This window comes from Callospermophilus lateralis, chromosome 7, assembly GCF_048772815.1.
Source record: "Callospermophilus lateralis isolate mCalLat2 chromosome 7, mCalLat2.hap1, whole genome shotgun sequence".
Taxonomy (NCBI): domain Eukaryota; kingdom Metazoa; phylum Chordata; class Mammalia; order Rodentia; family Sciuridae; genus Callospermophilus; species Callospermophilus lateralis.
The window spans coordinates 37,598,077-37,611,645 of record NC_135311.1 but is presented as its reverse complement, the minus strand read 5'-3'; the positions used below and the strand labels follow the sequence as shown (position 1 = coordinate 37,611,645).

General features: G+C 34.0%; 1 protein-coding gene across 1 annotated transcript in view; it reads right to left on the bottom strand.

Moving 5' to 3' along the window:
• LOC143404181 (myomegalin-like) overlaps window positions 1-9,457 on the bottom strand; it is a 69,616-nt gene extending 60,159 nt beyond the window's left edge. The window contains 11 exon segments of the mRNA XM_076862472.1: window positions 83-250; window positions 2,260-2,454; window positions 3,351-3,530; window positions 4,631-4,768; window positions 4,959-5,033; window positions 5,035-5,073; window positions 6,233-6,391; window positions 7,620-7,832; window positions 7,962-8,056; window positions 8,288-8,405; window positions 9,383-9,457. Coding sequence (XP_076718587.1) covers window positions 83-250; window positions 2,260-2,454; window positions 3,351-3,530; window positions 4,631-4,768; window positions 4,959-5,033; window positions 5,035-5,073; window positions 6,233-6,391; window positions 7,620-7,832; window positions 7,962-8,056; window positions 8,288-8,405; window positions 9,383-9,457 — 1,455 coding nt within the window.
• Between the last annotated feature and the right edge of the window lie 4,112 nt (window positions 9,458-13,569).

Below are 13,569 nucleotides of genomic sequence, written 5' to 3'. Positions count from 1 at the left end.
TAAAAGTTATTAAACTTATATGCCTGAAATGTAAGCAAGAAATGCTGCAGACATGAAGTCTACATAAGCCTACAGTTCTTACTTGATCAGTTTCCTCTCCCAGATTGGGGCTTATGGAAGTAGCTTTAGCTTGTTGGTTAGAGATGAGTGTTTGAGTCATCATTAAGTCTTTCCCTCCTAAATGTTGGTATGCAGCCTGTAATTCTAAATTTCTTTCCATTAGGGCTTGCACCATCTTCTCTGCAGCAGCCTAGTGAGAAGAAGTCACAAATAACATTAGAAAGATATTGCAGTAAAATAAACACAATTTGTTTTCAAGTGTAATCGCTTAAAGGCCAACCATTTAGAAAAAGCTATTGGGGTGCTGGGTTTGTGGCTCAGTGGTAGAGCACTTGCCTAGCTTGTGTGAGGCACTGGGTTCAATTCTCAGCACCACGTATAAATAAATAAAGTAAAAGTCCATCGACAACTAAAAAAATTTTTTTAAAAAGCTACTGGGACCCTAAGAAATAGTTTTCTTGCTATCAGTTTATAAAGAAAAACAGTCAAATGAGTAGAAAAAAAAGTTTCTCATAGACAAAATGTTGAAAAAAAAACATAACACATTTATTACAGATAAGAGAAACTGAAGTATCTTCTGCTAGAACTCTATTGGACTAAGTGTTAAGGTTCTGGTTTGAATTGGTGTAACAGATGACTGTCTTTACTCGTACTTGTTTCTTTGCCCTGGATTTCTCTTCACCTATATATCTGGATGGTTTGTTCCCTTCAGGTCTTTGCCAAATGTCACCTTATCAGATTGGCCTTCCCTGAGTATCCTGTCTAAAACAACAATCTTGTGAGTCACAAGGCACAAATGTTCAGTTATGAGTACGTTCTAGGGATCTAATGTACAACACAGTGACTACTGGTAATAATGTTATATTGTTTACCTCTATTTGCTAAGACAGTAGATCTTTAATGTCCTCATTTGTATCCACACATAGGAAATAACTGTTTCCTAAGACATTGTATCCATCTACAACTAAAAAAGTATTTTTTTTAAAAAAAAGCCATTTAGGTGATTCTTCTGCATGTAGAACTTGAGAATGCAGAAGAGTATAACTAATACTGTTGCTGAATTTAAAATCTTCAGTCATTTCCATTAGCTCCAAGGTTCCATTATTTTATTATCTGTTGTGTAGTAAAAAGATGTATAAGACTAATTCTTTAAATAACAGAAGTTAAAAAGAAACTTCAAAGACTTAGTAGCCTCTTGTCAAAGACTTAAATGATTAACAATAATTTTGTTAGGTCTCTTCTAGAAGTGATCATTGAAGTATGTGGCAAGATGTTTCTAATAAAATGTGTATTTACTTCAGTAGGCCAGAGAACTAGAAGAGTGGAATATCACTATCCCATGATACAAGAAAGCATCAGAAAATATTGTGGTAACATAACATAGGCAAGTAAGAATTCAAAAACTGATTCTGAGCTATTGGTCCTTAATATGCAGCATAAGTCAACTAGTAGTCTTTGCCCTTAAGGAAAAAGATAAAAATGAAGGGAAAAATAAAAAAAAAATTATTTCTGAAATATTTGTATACCATTATTCTGAGATTAACACTCAATATTGAGTTTAGGAATGTATTCTCTTCATGTCCTTTCCAAATCAATCATTTTTTTTTCCTCCTGAGATAGGAGAGAAATACTTTTGGGGGGTGAGTACCAGGGATTGCACTCAGAGGCACTCAATCACTAAGCCACATCCCCAGCCCTATTTTGTATTTTATTTAGAGACAAGGTCTCACTGCGTTGCTTAGCACCTCACTTTTGCTGAGGCTGGCTTTGAACTCGAGATTCTCCTGCTTCAGCCTCTCGAGCCACTGGGATTACAGGCGTGCACTACTGTGCCCAGTGAAAGAAAATATATTTGATTGAAAGTTTTTCCATACCTCGAATGGAAATATAAAATGTCACTCAAGTCTTGATAGTTTAGAATTAAAATCAAAACACTCCAAAACTCCATACCTTGTTCTCTTAAAATGATCAAAGCATTAAGAAAAAATCAGTGTAGACAATGGAGTTAATAAACACGTGTTTTGGGCACATTTCCAAATGTGGTGTTTAATACATATTTAACACTTGGATGATTGATGTAAAACTGAAATCTATTTAATAAACAGCAGGAGAGAAACTATGGAGTTTCTCTGTATATCATGTAAAATGATATACACATGTTACAAATGATATTTTTCTGGTCTCCGCACTAGTCCTTACCTGGCTCTCCTGCTCCCAGGTGCTCACAGACTGAAACAGAGCCTGAACTTCCATTTCATGTTCCAAAGCTTGTTTGCTCAGATCACTCAGGATGTCCTGCAGCATCCTTTCTTTTCACTGTAAACGCTGGCAGAACTCCTCAGCTATTTCACTCTGCTCGGGTCCCAGTTTGCAGAGCACTGTTGCACTAAGATCCTAATGCAGAAGGAATGGTGTAAGATTTTGGAAAAACATCCTTTCTAACACATATTGAAATGCTTATAAGAACTGTCATGGAAGAAAGAGCTTTGAGGTTCTTGAGAATAAGCATCATATTTTATCCACTTTTGTTTCCCCGCATCTAGCAAAGGCCTATGACTCAGAAGGCTAGACATGCTCAGTGAACAAACACTAACAATATACAATATATACAGTGCCAACTTCCATATTGTTCTCTGAAATAAATTCTTCTCTTATTTGCTCAGGGAACATAACAATTAATGTTAAATGAGAACAAATGGACACTCAGCCCAAGTGTTTCATTTTTTTTCTCCCCAGCAAAAACTTTTAGGGGAGCATCAAACAGAAAGTTAAAAAGGAATAACAAAAACTGTTTTAATAAGCAGGCTGATATAATTCCTATTTCTATATTGGTGGTTAAAACTGTGAAGCCATACTGCCTGGGTTGAATACTGGCTCTGACACTTAACTAGCTGTTACCTGGATAAGTTAACTTCAGAAGTCTTTTGTCTGTAAAAAAGGGATAATATTATGTCCCTCATACATTTGTGAGGACTCAATAAGTTACTTCCCATTAAGCTCTTAAAATAGTACCTGACCTGGCAAGAGCACCATAACTAATAAAGGTTAGTTATCATATTATAGATGCATATTTTCGATCACATTAATTCTCACATAACTTCTTTGAGAAAGATAAACATCATCTTAATTTTACAGGTATGGGGAACAAGTCTTAGGGAAAGTCAATTACTTGCCCAGAAAATGAAATTAAAAACTTGGATAACTTGCTTCCCAGACTTCTAGAGTCCTAAGTCAAGACTGAAATCAAGTAACCACTAAGCCAACTGCTTTTAAGCTAACTAAGGTCTTGCCTCCACTTTTTTGTTCCTGTCATGAAGAGATGTCTGTAACTGCTGAACGATACTCTCTTGTTCCTTCTGCCAATGGCTAAATTTGGTTTCCATTTCTTCTTGTAGCCACTGGAGGTTATGACAGGTAGCAGTTAACTGTTCAACTTCTAGGCCTTTGGCCCTCAGGAGACTCTCAATGCTCTACAGTCACAAAGAGAGCAATCATAAGTTAAAAGAGCTATTCTATACTTCTCGTGATAAATGAGAAATTAGATCCATCTTTAAATTAGCACATATTGACTTTTTTGCAAGAGGAGAAAACTAAGTAACTAATCTAACAACACCATATGAATTTATTTTTTGTTTTTAGAAATTCTTAACTAGTTTGTGGAGAGAGAAATACTAGGCCCATGATAAAATGGAAACATTATAGAGGAAGTAATTTCTCTGAAGAGAAAGTAAATGACTCCTTTAAAAAGTGACAGATGGTTAGTTATATAAGATTTAAAATAAGTATGTAAATAAAAACTCATGGTAAATGTTAGTAAAATAAACAAGTGTTCTAATTGTGGGAATACTGGGACGTGTATGTAATATTAACGAGATGAACAACAGTTATACCCTGGAAATGCTTATGTAAAAGTGTATATGTGTGGGGAAGGGTGTGTATGTATCTATATCCAAATCCCATTTCCAAAGATGAAAAATAAATTAGAACCATGTAAACAGAAATCAGTATTCACTGACTTCCTCTACAAAAACAGAAGTGCTGTAATTTCTCAGGTTTTTTTTCTAATTTTTAAGTTAAACACAATACCTTTTTTTTCTTGTTTTTTTATTAGCTACACATGACAGTACAATAATCTTGACAATTCATACAATTGAATCAAATGGGGTATAATTTCTCATTTTTCTGATTGTACAGGTTGCAGAATCACAATGGTCATACAGTCACCTATATACATACAGCAATAATAATGTCTATTTTTTGTGATGCTGAGCATAGAATTCCGTTCCTCATGTGTGTTAGGCAAGTACTTTATCACTGAGCTACAACCCCAGCCCTAATTTCTCCCTTTCTAGTCTATAACGATGGAACTAGTAAGTGCTATTTTTGTTTATACATATGTGTGTGTATAAATAAAAATAATATACGTGTGTGTATACAAACACACACATACATACATATACCTTATAAAGCAAATACTCTGGTTTTCAGAAAATGATGGAGGAAGCTGATGCTTCAGGCTTAGAATGCAAGTAGGAGAGGAATATCAAGTCAAGCCAGATTTTGCTCTTACATGCATGGTAGCTTCATTAGAAGAGAGGACACTGCACAATCTCTCTATGTCATGATCTTGCTCTCTCACAGCAAGATGAAGCTGGCACAGTTCTTTGTCTTTTTCTTCTAGAGCAGAGAACTTTTCATCTATAGCTCGCTGTAACAAAAAGTAAAGCTCCTAATTCTACAAGGTTCATTATCTTGATTACCATTTACTCAATGAGCTTCAAAATATGAGAGAATGGAAAATCAAAACCCCAAAGGAGCAAATTAAGTAGACATAATTTCTATGATACTCATGTACATAGAATAACCCATAGCCCAATAAGCAAAACCACAACACATACCTCTAGAGCAATAGCTCTATCATGTATTCGTTGCCGATGTTTCTCAAGCAACATTTCATTTGCTTCAGGGTTTTTTTTCTGAATTATCTCGATACTGTAGGAGCTCCTGAAATTCCTAATGAGACAAAAGATATTTCTTTATTCACTTATCTATTATTAACTGTATTCCTACATTTTGCTAAGTAATCTGTCACTTAAGATAAAAAACATAATCATTTTTCACAAGGGGAAAAATTTAGCAGAGATAGCATTCATGTAAATTGTTAACTATTCTGCAACATACAATATATATAATACATAGAACTGATAACTAATCTTCAACATATAACATACTAGCATGCTTGACAGCTAACTAGTAGGGGAACACAGGGTATATTGCTTGACTCTCTGCCTAATGGTGCAATAAAGATCTAACAAAGGATGAACAATTTGCACTAATAAAAGACTAGGATTTCTGGGCTGGGAATATAGCTCAGTTGATAGAGTGCTTGCCCTGCATGCACAAGGCCCTGGGTTCAATCCCCAGCACCACAAAAGACAAGGATTTCTTAAATGAAGAGGTCCTAGGGGTACATTCATAAGAAAAAAACACTTTTATACACAATATATGCATACAATGAAAAAAATCAGATACTCAGTGAAATATAAGCAATTCAATGTGAGTGAAGCTTAGAGTAGATGGCAGAACTGATCACTCTCCTTTCTCTCTCTCTCTCTTTTTTTTTTGTGGTAATGGGGATTGAATTCAGGGGCACTAAACCACTGAGCCACACCCCAACCCTATTTTGTATTTTGTTTAGAGATAGGGTCTCACTGAGTTGCTTAGTGCCACTTTGAATTCACAATCCTCCTGTCTCAGCCTCCTGAGCCACTAGGATTACAGGTGTGTGCTATTGCGCCCGGTCTGGTCACTCTTCTTAATATCCCATTTTTCTCTAAAACTTTCATTCTGTCATTTAACTTTCAGGAAATTTATGTACAGATGTCTTCTCCTATTAGATTGAGAGAGTAGCCAAATCTCTGTGTTTTCCCAACCCCTGGCATAAGTGTCTAACTCACAGTGGTGCTTACCATTTGCTGAATACTGGTTAAGTCTTTCAGGTCTATGCAGATGTTTCTTACTTGATGATTAGCATCTTGATTTAGATTGTATCTACTTATTTTAAATCTTCCTGATTACCATAACTTACAGCAGGATCTCAACACAGATGATTAATACCTTCATATTATAGGAACAAGAATTTAACAGTTTCATTGAAGTCATAAACACTCACCTGAAGCAGCTGCTCCTTGTGACTTAGACTATGGTTTAGGTGTTGAATGTTTTGTTCCTGGGTTCAAATCTCATTGTATTTTTCAGCCTCCAGGGTACGAAGCTGTTGGCTCTTATTCTGCAATTCTCCTTGTAGCTGCTGCAAAGCTTTTCACAATTCCTGAATTAAATATATTCCCTTCTTAAATCAATCTAAAGTTTTTACATGGTCATTAGAATACATTAAAATTTTCAAGATATATAATGAAATATACAATAGCAGAAAGTGCTATTATTAATATTGCTATAGAAATTTGGATCAAATAGGATATGAAAATTGTGAAAAAAACCATGGGGGTAGTAGGAAATAAATTTGATATTAGAGTTCAATACTAACTTTAAATATTTCATGTATAAATTCCCATCAGAAGGGATGTAAATAATTATAAGCAATAAGTGAATGTTCTTTTTTTCACACACCCATGAGTTATAAGTGAATACTTTGCATGTTTATGGTCTACACATTTATATAAATATGTGTGCAGATATTTATAAATGATAGGTATATATGCAACGTACTGTAAAAAAAGAAAGGGAGCTCTATATAACAATTAAACAAAACTTAGGATATGTTTCCTTTGTGTACATAATAAAAAGTTGAGAATTATTTCCATCCCTATCCTTCTACCACTACCCCCAAACTATCAAGACAACTGAATTTTAATACTTCTAAAGGAAATTCAGGTCTCATATTTATCCTCCAAAGTACTAAACCAGGAAGATGCTTCAAAAACTGTACTTTTAAATCTGAGTGTCAGGGAGTCTAAGAGAAGCTAGCACAAAAAAGATCTTAAGATCTTCAAACAAGACAGACTGAGAGAGTGAGAAAGAATATACTCTAAACCAAGAATAAAAAGAAATTCATTTAAGAGTTATGTATTAGACATTTTTCAAATTACACGACTAATTGTACTTTCCATTTCTGAGACCTTGGACATTCTTTCCCACTTTTCTGTTTGGCTGACTTTCACACCTCCCCCTGCTTCCAGAACACCTCATATTTCATCAAGCTTTGCCTGACTCCCTCTTCAGCCCCTCCTACATATTCTTATAAAAATCCATACATGGCTCCTCTGCAGTATTAACCATACTGATATTCTGTTCATGTGTTTTTCTCACACTAAATTATAAGTAAGTTAAGAGGAAGGAGCCTGTGGTCTTCACCATTATACTTCCACAATGTAGTCCAATATCTGGTACATGACACATGGGCAACAAATGTTAAACTGAATTACTCAGATTAAAAAAAAAGTGACTCAAAGTTTGAGGTTCAACATACACAGTCCTGCTAAAAAGTTACTATCAGGGCAAAGTCAGCATTTGGGGCTACAAAGTGGTTAATGATTTACCTGGTTATGTTTCCAAGAAGCTTCTTTCTGCTGTTTGCTCTTGTTTGCTGCAGCTTCTGCAAATAGCACACATCGCTTGGCATCAGCAAGTTGGCGTTCCTTCTGTCCTACCATCCTCTGAAGCTTCTGTATTTCAAGCTGGCTGCAGAATAAAGCACTCTGAAGATCAATCAGAGCCACCTGTTGCTGAGCTGGGGAAGTACCCTCAGAGCTCTGAAGAAAGAGAAAAAACTATCCTCACAAGGAGGGCAAGCATTGAACACCTGAGAAGACTGTAAAGACAAAACATAAAACCAAATGGCACATGCCCAACTGAAGTCTCTCCCTATGACGTTCACATACCTGAAGCTGTCCAAGCTGGCTTTGGTGCAGAATTTCTCGAAGTTTTGCCATTGTGTCATTTTGACCTTCAATCACCTGGTATAACTCCTCAGTCTAAAAATGAGAGAGGATGCGCCAAACATGTTAACAAACTAAATATAAATTCAGTTATCTTGCCTGTTTAGTAACAGGATTCTTACAAAACACCAATTTAGGTTAAGATACAATTTTTCCAGGTTAAGATTTGTTAGTCTGATAATACATATTTCTACAAAATATAGAATACTGTCTACTTTGATGGAACAAATTGGTTTCTCACAGGTTCTTGATTGCTAAATATTTTATCCCGTTTTCCCTGCTTTTCAGAGTTTCCTTGAGGCTTTGAATTGTACCATCTTGCTTCTGAGATAACTCCCAAGCACACTTTAGTTCAGAGCTCATTTCATTTAGTTTCTCTTGAAGAGTCTGAATTTAAAAAAAAAATAGTTTGCTAGTTTGTTAGGTCTAGGATATCTTTAAACTTTAACACAAACTACTTCCTCAAAACCAGGTTCTGAAGAATATTTTACCAAATAGTACTTTCTTATTTTTCTCATATACAGTAACCACTAAAGTTTAAAGCCAATCAACACAAGGAAATAGAAATAAATGTGAAATATTTCCTTCAATACTCAGTTGCCTCAATTCTCATGCACCATGCTTTCTCTATAATGGTAGCTATAGTAGGCACTTGTCCACATGAGTCACTGTGGATTCCTCACCTAAGACCAAGGAGCTTCTCCTATCTTATATAGGATGGGATACTACAAGGACTCAGCAGGCAAGAAACTCTGCATCCTAGATTGTGGCATTGTTTTTCTAACAGGCATGAAAATCCATGAGCTATAAAGAAGTGAAGTTAAGCTAAGATCAAAAGCACAAAGATCAAAAAGTGATACCTTACATTGTTAAAGGTTGTGTGCAAGTTTTAATTACATTCCTAAACGATACCAGATATTGGAATCTGGGCAGACCTCACTAAAATCTTGATGAGAAATAAAGGAAAGGACTAAACTTATAAGAGAAAGTTCCCTAGAGCATCAGAAGACCACAGAATTCACCTCTCAAGTCCTACTCGGGTCCCTGGTTGCACTAAACACCTATGTTGGGAAGATCTGTTTTTTGACTAAATGCTTTGCCACAATTTTTACATTTGTAGGGATTCTCTCCAATGTGAGTTCTATTGTGACAAATAAAGCCTGTTTTTCTATGGAAAGCTTTGCCACAATTTTTACATTTGTAGGGCTTCTCTCCATTGTGAGTTCTTCTGTGGCAAAGAAAGGTTGATATTTGAGTAAAACCTTTGTCACATGCATTACATTTGTAGGACTTCTCTCCAATGTAAATTTTGCTGCAACAAATAAGGCCTGTTTTTCAATGGAAAGCTTTGCCACATTCTTTACCTTTGTATGGCTACTCTCCAGTGTGAATTCTTCTTTGGTAAATAAGGTTAAATTTTTGACTAAAAACTTTGCCATATTCTTCACATTTATAGGGCTTTTTTCAGTGTGAATTCTGCTTTGTTTAATAAAAATTGATTTTTCTTTAGAAACTGTATCACATTCTGTCCATTGGTAGGGTATCTCTCCAGTGTGGGCTATTCTGTGGTAAATAAGACCTTTTTTTTTTTTTTTTTTTTACTAGAAGCTTTGCAACATTGTTTATATTTGTAGGGCTTCTCTCCAGTATAATTTCTTTGGTGGTAAACAAGGCATAATTTTTTTATATGATTTCTGGTGTTTACTCTCACTTGTATTTTTCCATATTTTCTTTTGTTGTAAATAGTCAAAATAACGATTTCTATATTTTTCACTTATCACTTTGTGAAATATATGTTCTATGCCTTTTTCTGTTAAATATTCTTGGGTATGATTAGGAGTCATGACCAGGAAGGCCAACTTTCTATAGTTCTCTAACATCACATTTCTATATAATTTTTTTCTGATCAAGCTGAAGGCATTCCAACTCCTCTTTGGTCAAATCAATGGCTACATCCCTGATTGATAACAATTCCATTTATTTGCTTTTGTGGTTCTGTATCTTTGCCCCTGATTTTTTTCAGCACCTGTGAGGCCCAGAAACCTGGGGCTTCTGTTCTAGGAGAAGAAGCTTAGAAAAAGAGTCAACAATCTGTATTGCATTATTAAGCTTCATTTTCCTTTTTTGAGGGCAGAAAAAATGCTTTTAAAAAATTTAAAATTAAAAATTCAGTGACTTTGAAGTTTTTTCTCTCAGAAAAATCTTCATATTTTAATAATTTTAATTTTTCATTCATCAATTTTTATCTTTCATTATTAAGAATTCTTTTTAAACTTAATTTGGGGGGATTGTTACTGGACCACATAACCAATGAGCCAGATCGCATCCTTTTAAAATTTTTTTATTTAGAGACAGAAGCTCACTAAGTTACTTAAGACCTTACTAAATCCTAAGGCTTGTCTTGAACTTGTGAACCTTCTGCCTCACCTCGTGAGTTGCTGGTTATTACAGGCATTTGAAACAGCATCCAGATTTTTTAATCTTCTTTACACCAGGCATGGTGGTATACACCTGTAATTCCAGTAACTAGGAAGTCTGATATAGAAGTATTATAAGTTCAAGTTTAGCCTTCGAAACTTAGTGAGAACTGGTCTCAAAATTTAAAAATAAATAAATAAAATTTTTTAAAAGGCTAGGTATTTGCTCAGTGTGAGAAAGCATGCCTAGCATTTTTGAGACCATATATTCAGTCTTAGTACAAGATATAAAAACTTATTTTTCTGAATAGTAAATATTTTATTATTAAATATGTTGTTCTCCAAAAGAGTATAAGTAAAGAATATTTTTAAAAACCTTCACATAATGCAGTATCTTATCATGAGTGCTAATTCTTTTCATTTCACCACACATGTGGAATATAATTTTGCTCTTAAACACTTAGAACATTATTATTTATTTTTCTGTATGTTGCAAGAATCCTTATATTTTGTCTTATTAAGAAAAGTCACGATTTTGGGACTGTATATATGTTAACTGCATCTTCCTTCTTGCAAAATTGAATTCATGCAGCTGTGTGTAGCCAATATGTGAATCCAGAACTCAGTTCAGGGCCAATCACTGGACTAATTGACTGGCTCAACTGCTTTTGAGGTAAGGGTAAGTCCATTGGCAATATTTTTATAATCTGTTATTTGTTTTTAGGACAATGTGGATACTGTTTTCCTCTTTTTAAAAATATTTTTAATACACAATTTCCAGAAACAAATAAATAATGACTGCAAATCTTTGATATGCCTCAGACTTATAGCATAAAAAAGTGAAAGAAAAAATAAAAGTTAAAAATAAAAAATTAAAATTTAAGAGTTAAAAATAACCCAGGCTCATATTTATTTAGGTATATATAAAACAAGTGATGTAAAAATTGAAATTTTTAATAAATGAAACTAAATTCATATTTAAGCTTCATTATTCAATTTTTAAACAAAATGATGCAGTTGCTAAATATGTTCAATTTTGAAAAAAAATAATACTGTCATTTTAATCAGGGACCACCAACATATTGGGCAAGCACCCCACCACTGAGCCAAATGTGCAAAGCCCAGTTTTTTTAAAAAACAAGTTCTCAATAATTTGTGCAAGCTGGCCTTGTACTGCTTGTCTTAGTCTTTCAAATACCTGAGATAACAGGCATGGGCCACCTTACTCCTGCATAAATTTTAATCGTTGAGAGGAGCTTTCAGAGGTAAATAGTTTACTAGGACTTTATGTTGTTTTTACCAAGGGTATATATAATTTATATAACATAAATTTTTGAACTGATGTATAAAAACTAAGAGAAGAAATCAGCCTAATCGCCAAGAAGAAATAATAAAAACAAAATGAATTTTATAAATTGATAAAAAAGCTACACGTTAAATCTCAGTCTAAAAAGCTACATGTTAAATCTAAAAAATGCAGGCCAGTGCAGAGAATGTACAAGAATCAGGGATAATGAGGAGTTTTGCATAAATAAGTTTTAAATTACTCTTTCTAAAATGTATAAATTGTTTTATCCAGTTGTATAGAGAAGCTGAAAAGAGAGGAAATTTTCACATCATTCAAATTAATGACACCATTTTTTAGAAATGGGAATTTTATTTTGATACAAATATTTTTGATGCCTGAAGAGAGTTAAGGACATAATTTCTGTAGCTATTTTGAAATAAAAATTAAATTCAAAGATATTAATCTCATATTTGACTCAGTATTTAAATTTTCACATGTTCAACAATTTTCCATATCTGTGGCAAATAAATAATAAAATAAATAAATAACAAATAATGAAAATAAATAAATAAATAACAAATAAATAAAAATTTATTTGTTCTGCAGTTTAACTCTTTATGCCCACAATTGTATTATTTGTTACAGCCAAAATCATCATTGCTGCTATAACTTCACAGTTTCCAGTAATGTCAGTTCTTCACAGAATGACTTTTCTTAGAACTTTAACTTCTTATTCTGTTTACATAGAGGTCTACAGTTCTTTTCTTACTCTGTGTCTGAAAGATTCAACTGCCACATCTTCCTGTATTGAGAGTTGAGAAGTGTGAATGTTGGATGTAATGTTCAAGGTGCCTCCTGGATCACTCCAACATCAAAATGCTTTCTTGCCTAGGGTATTCAGACTTTTACCACGGGCAGATATTACTGGGAGATGGAAGTGGGAGACTCTTGGAACTGGGCTTTTGGAGTCTGTAATGATTATTGGAAAGGGAACAAAGATGACAATATGGATGAGGTGAATGGCTCTTTCTCTTTGGATGTGTTAAGGAGGGTTCCCATTGCACTCTCTTTACCAACTCCCCACTTGTATTTCAATAAGTACTAAGGCCATTGGCTGAATAAGAGTATTCCTAGATTGTGAAGGTAGAACTGTGATCTCTACTAACGTTTCTCAAAGTTTTTGATATACAGTATTTCTTCCTATTCTTTCTCTCCCCATATCAAAGCTTTTTTCTGCTGTAGTCACTTCTGACCAGATATACATAAGGACTTTGCCACTAATACTCTGGAAAATCCAATATCTAAGGAAGCCCTCTCCCTTGGGTCTTATGAAAAAAGTCAAACAGAATATATCTTTTTAAGTTTAGGTTACTTCAAATTTTGTAAAAACCTACTTAATCTGTTATTAAATGTGGTGATAATATTAAAATTACATAAAGTTTTAAAATTTATGCATTTTTTAATTAATTTATTTTGAGAATATAATCACCTATGATACATGAAGTAGGACATTTTTTCTGGTTTTATTTGTGAAATGTAACAAAATGAAGGAATAGATAATTTTTGATTTAATAAAGGTAAAATACAATGTAAAAGAATGTGTCTCTTTCTTTTCTGTGTTGGTCCATTTTCTGTTCTTTTAATATAATACCTGAATCTGGGTAAATTATAAAGAAAAGATTCATTGATCTCACAGTTTTGAAGACAGGTAAGTTCTAGATTATGATGCCTGAATTTTTGGTGAGGGTTTCATGCTGAATCTGCTCATAGCAGAGAAGCAGTAGGAGAAATTGTCCAGTGAAGAAAGTCGGAACACATGTGTGACACCCTTCATAACAACCCACCT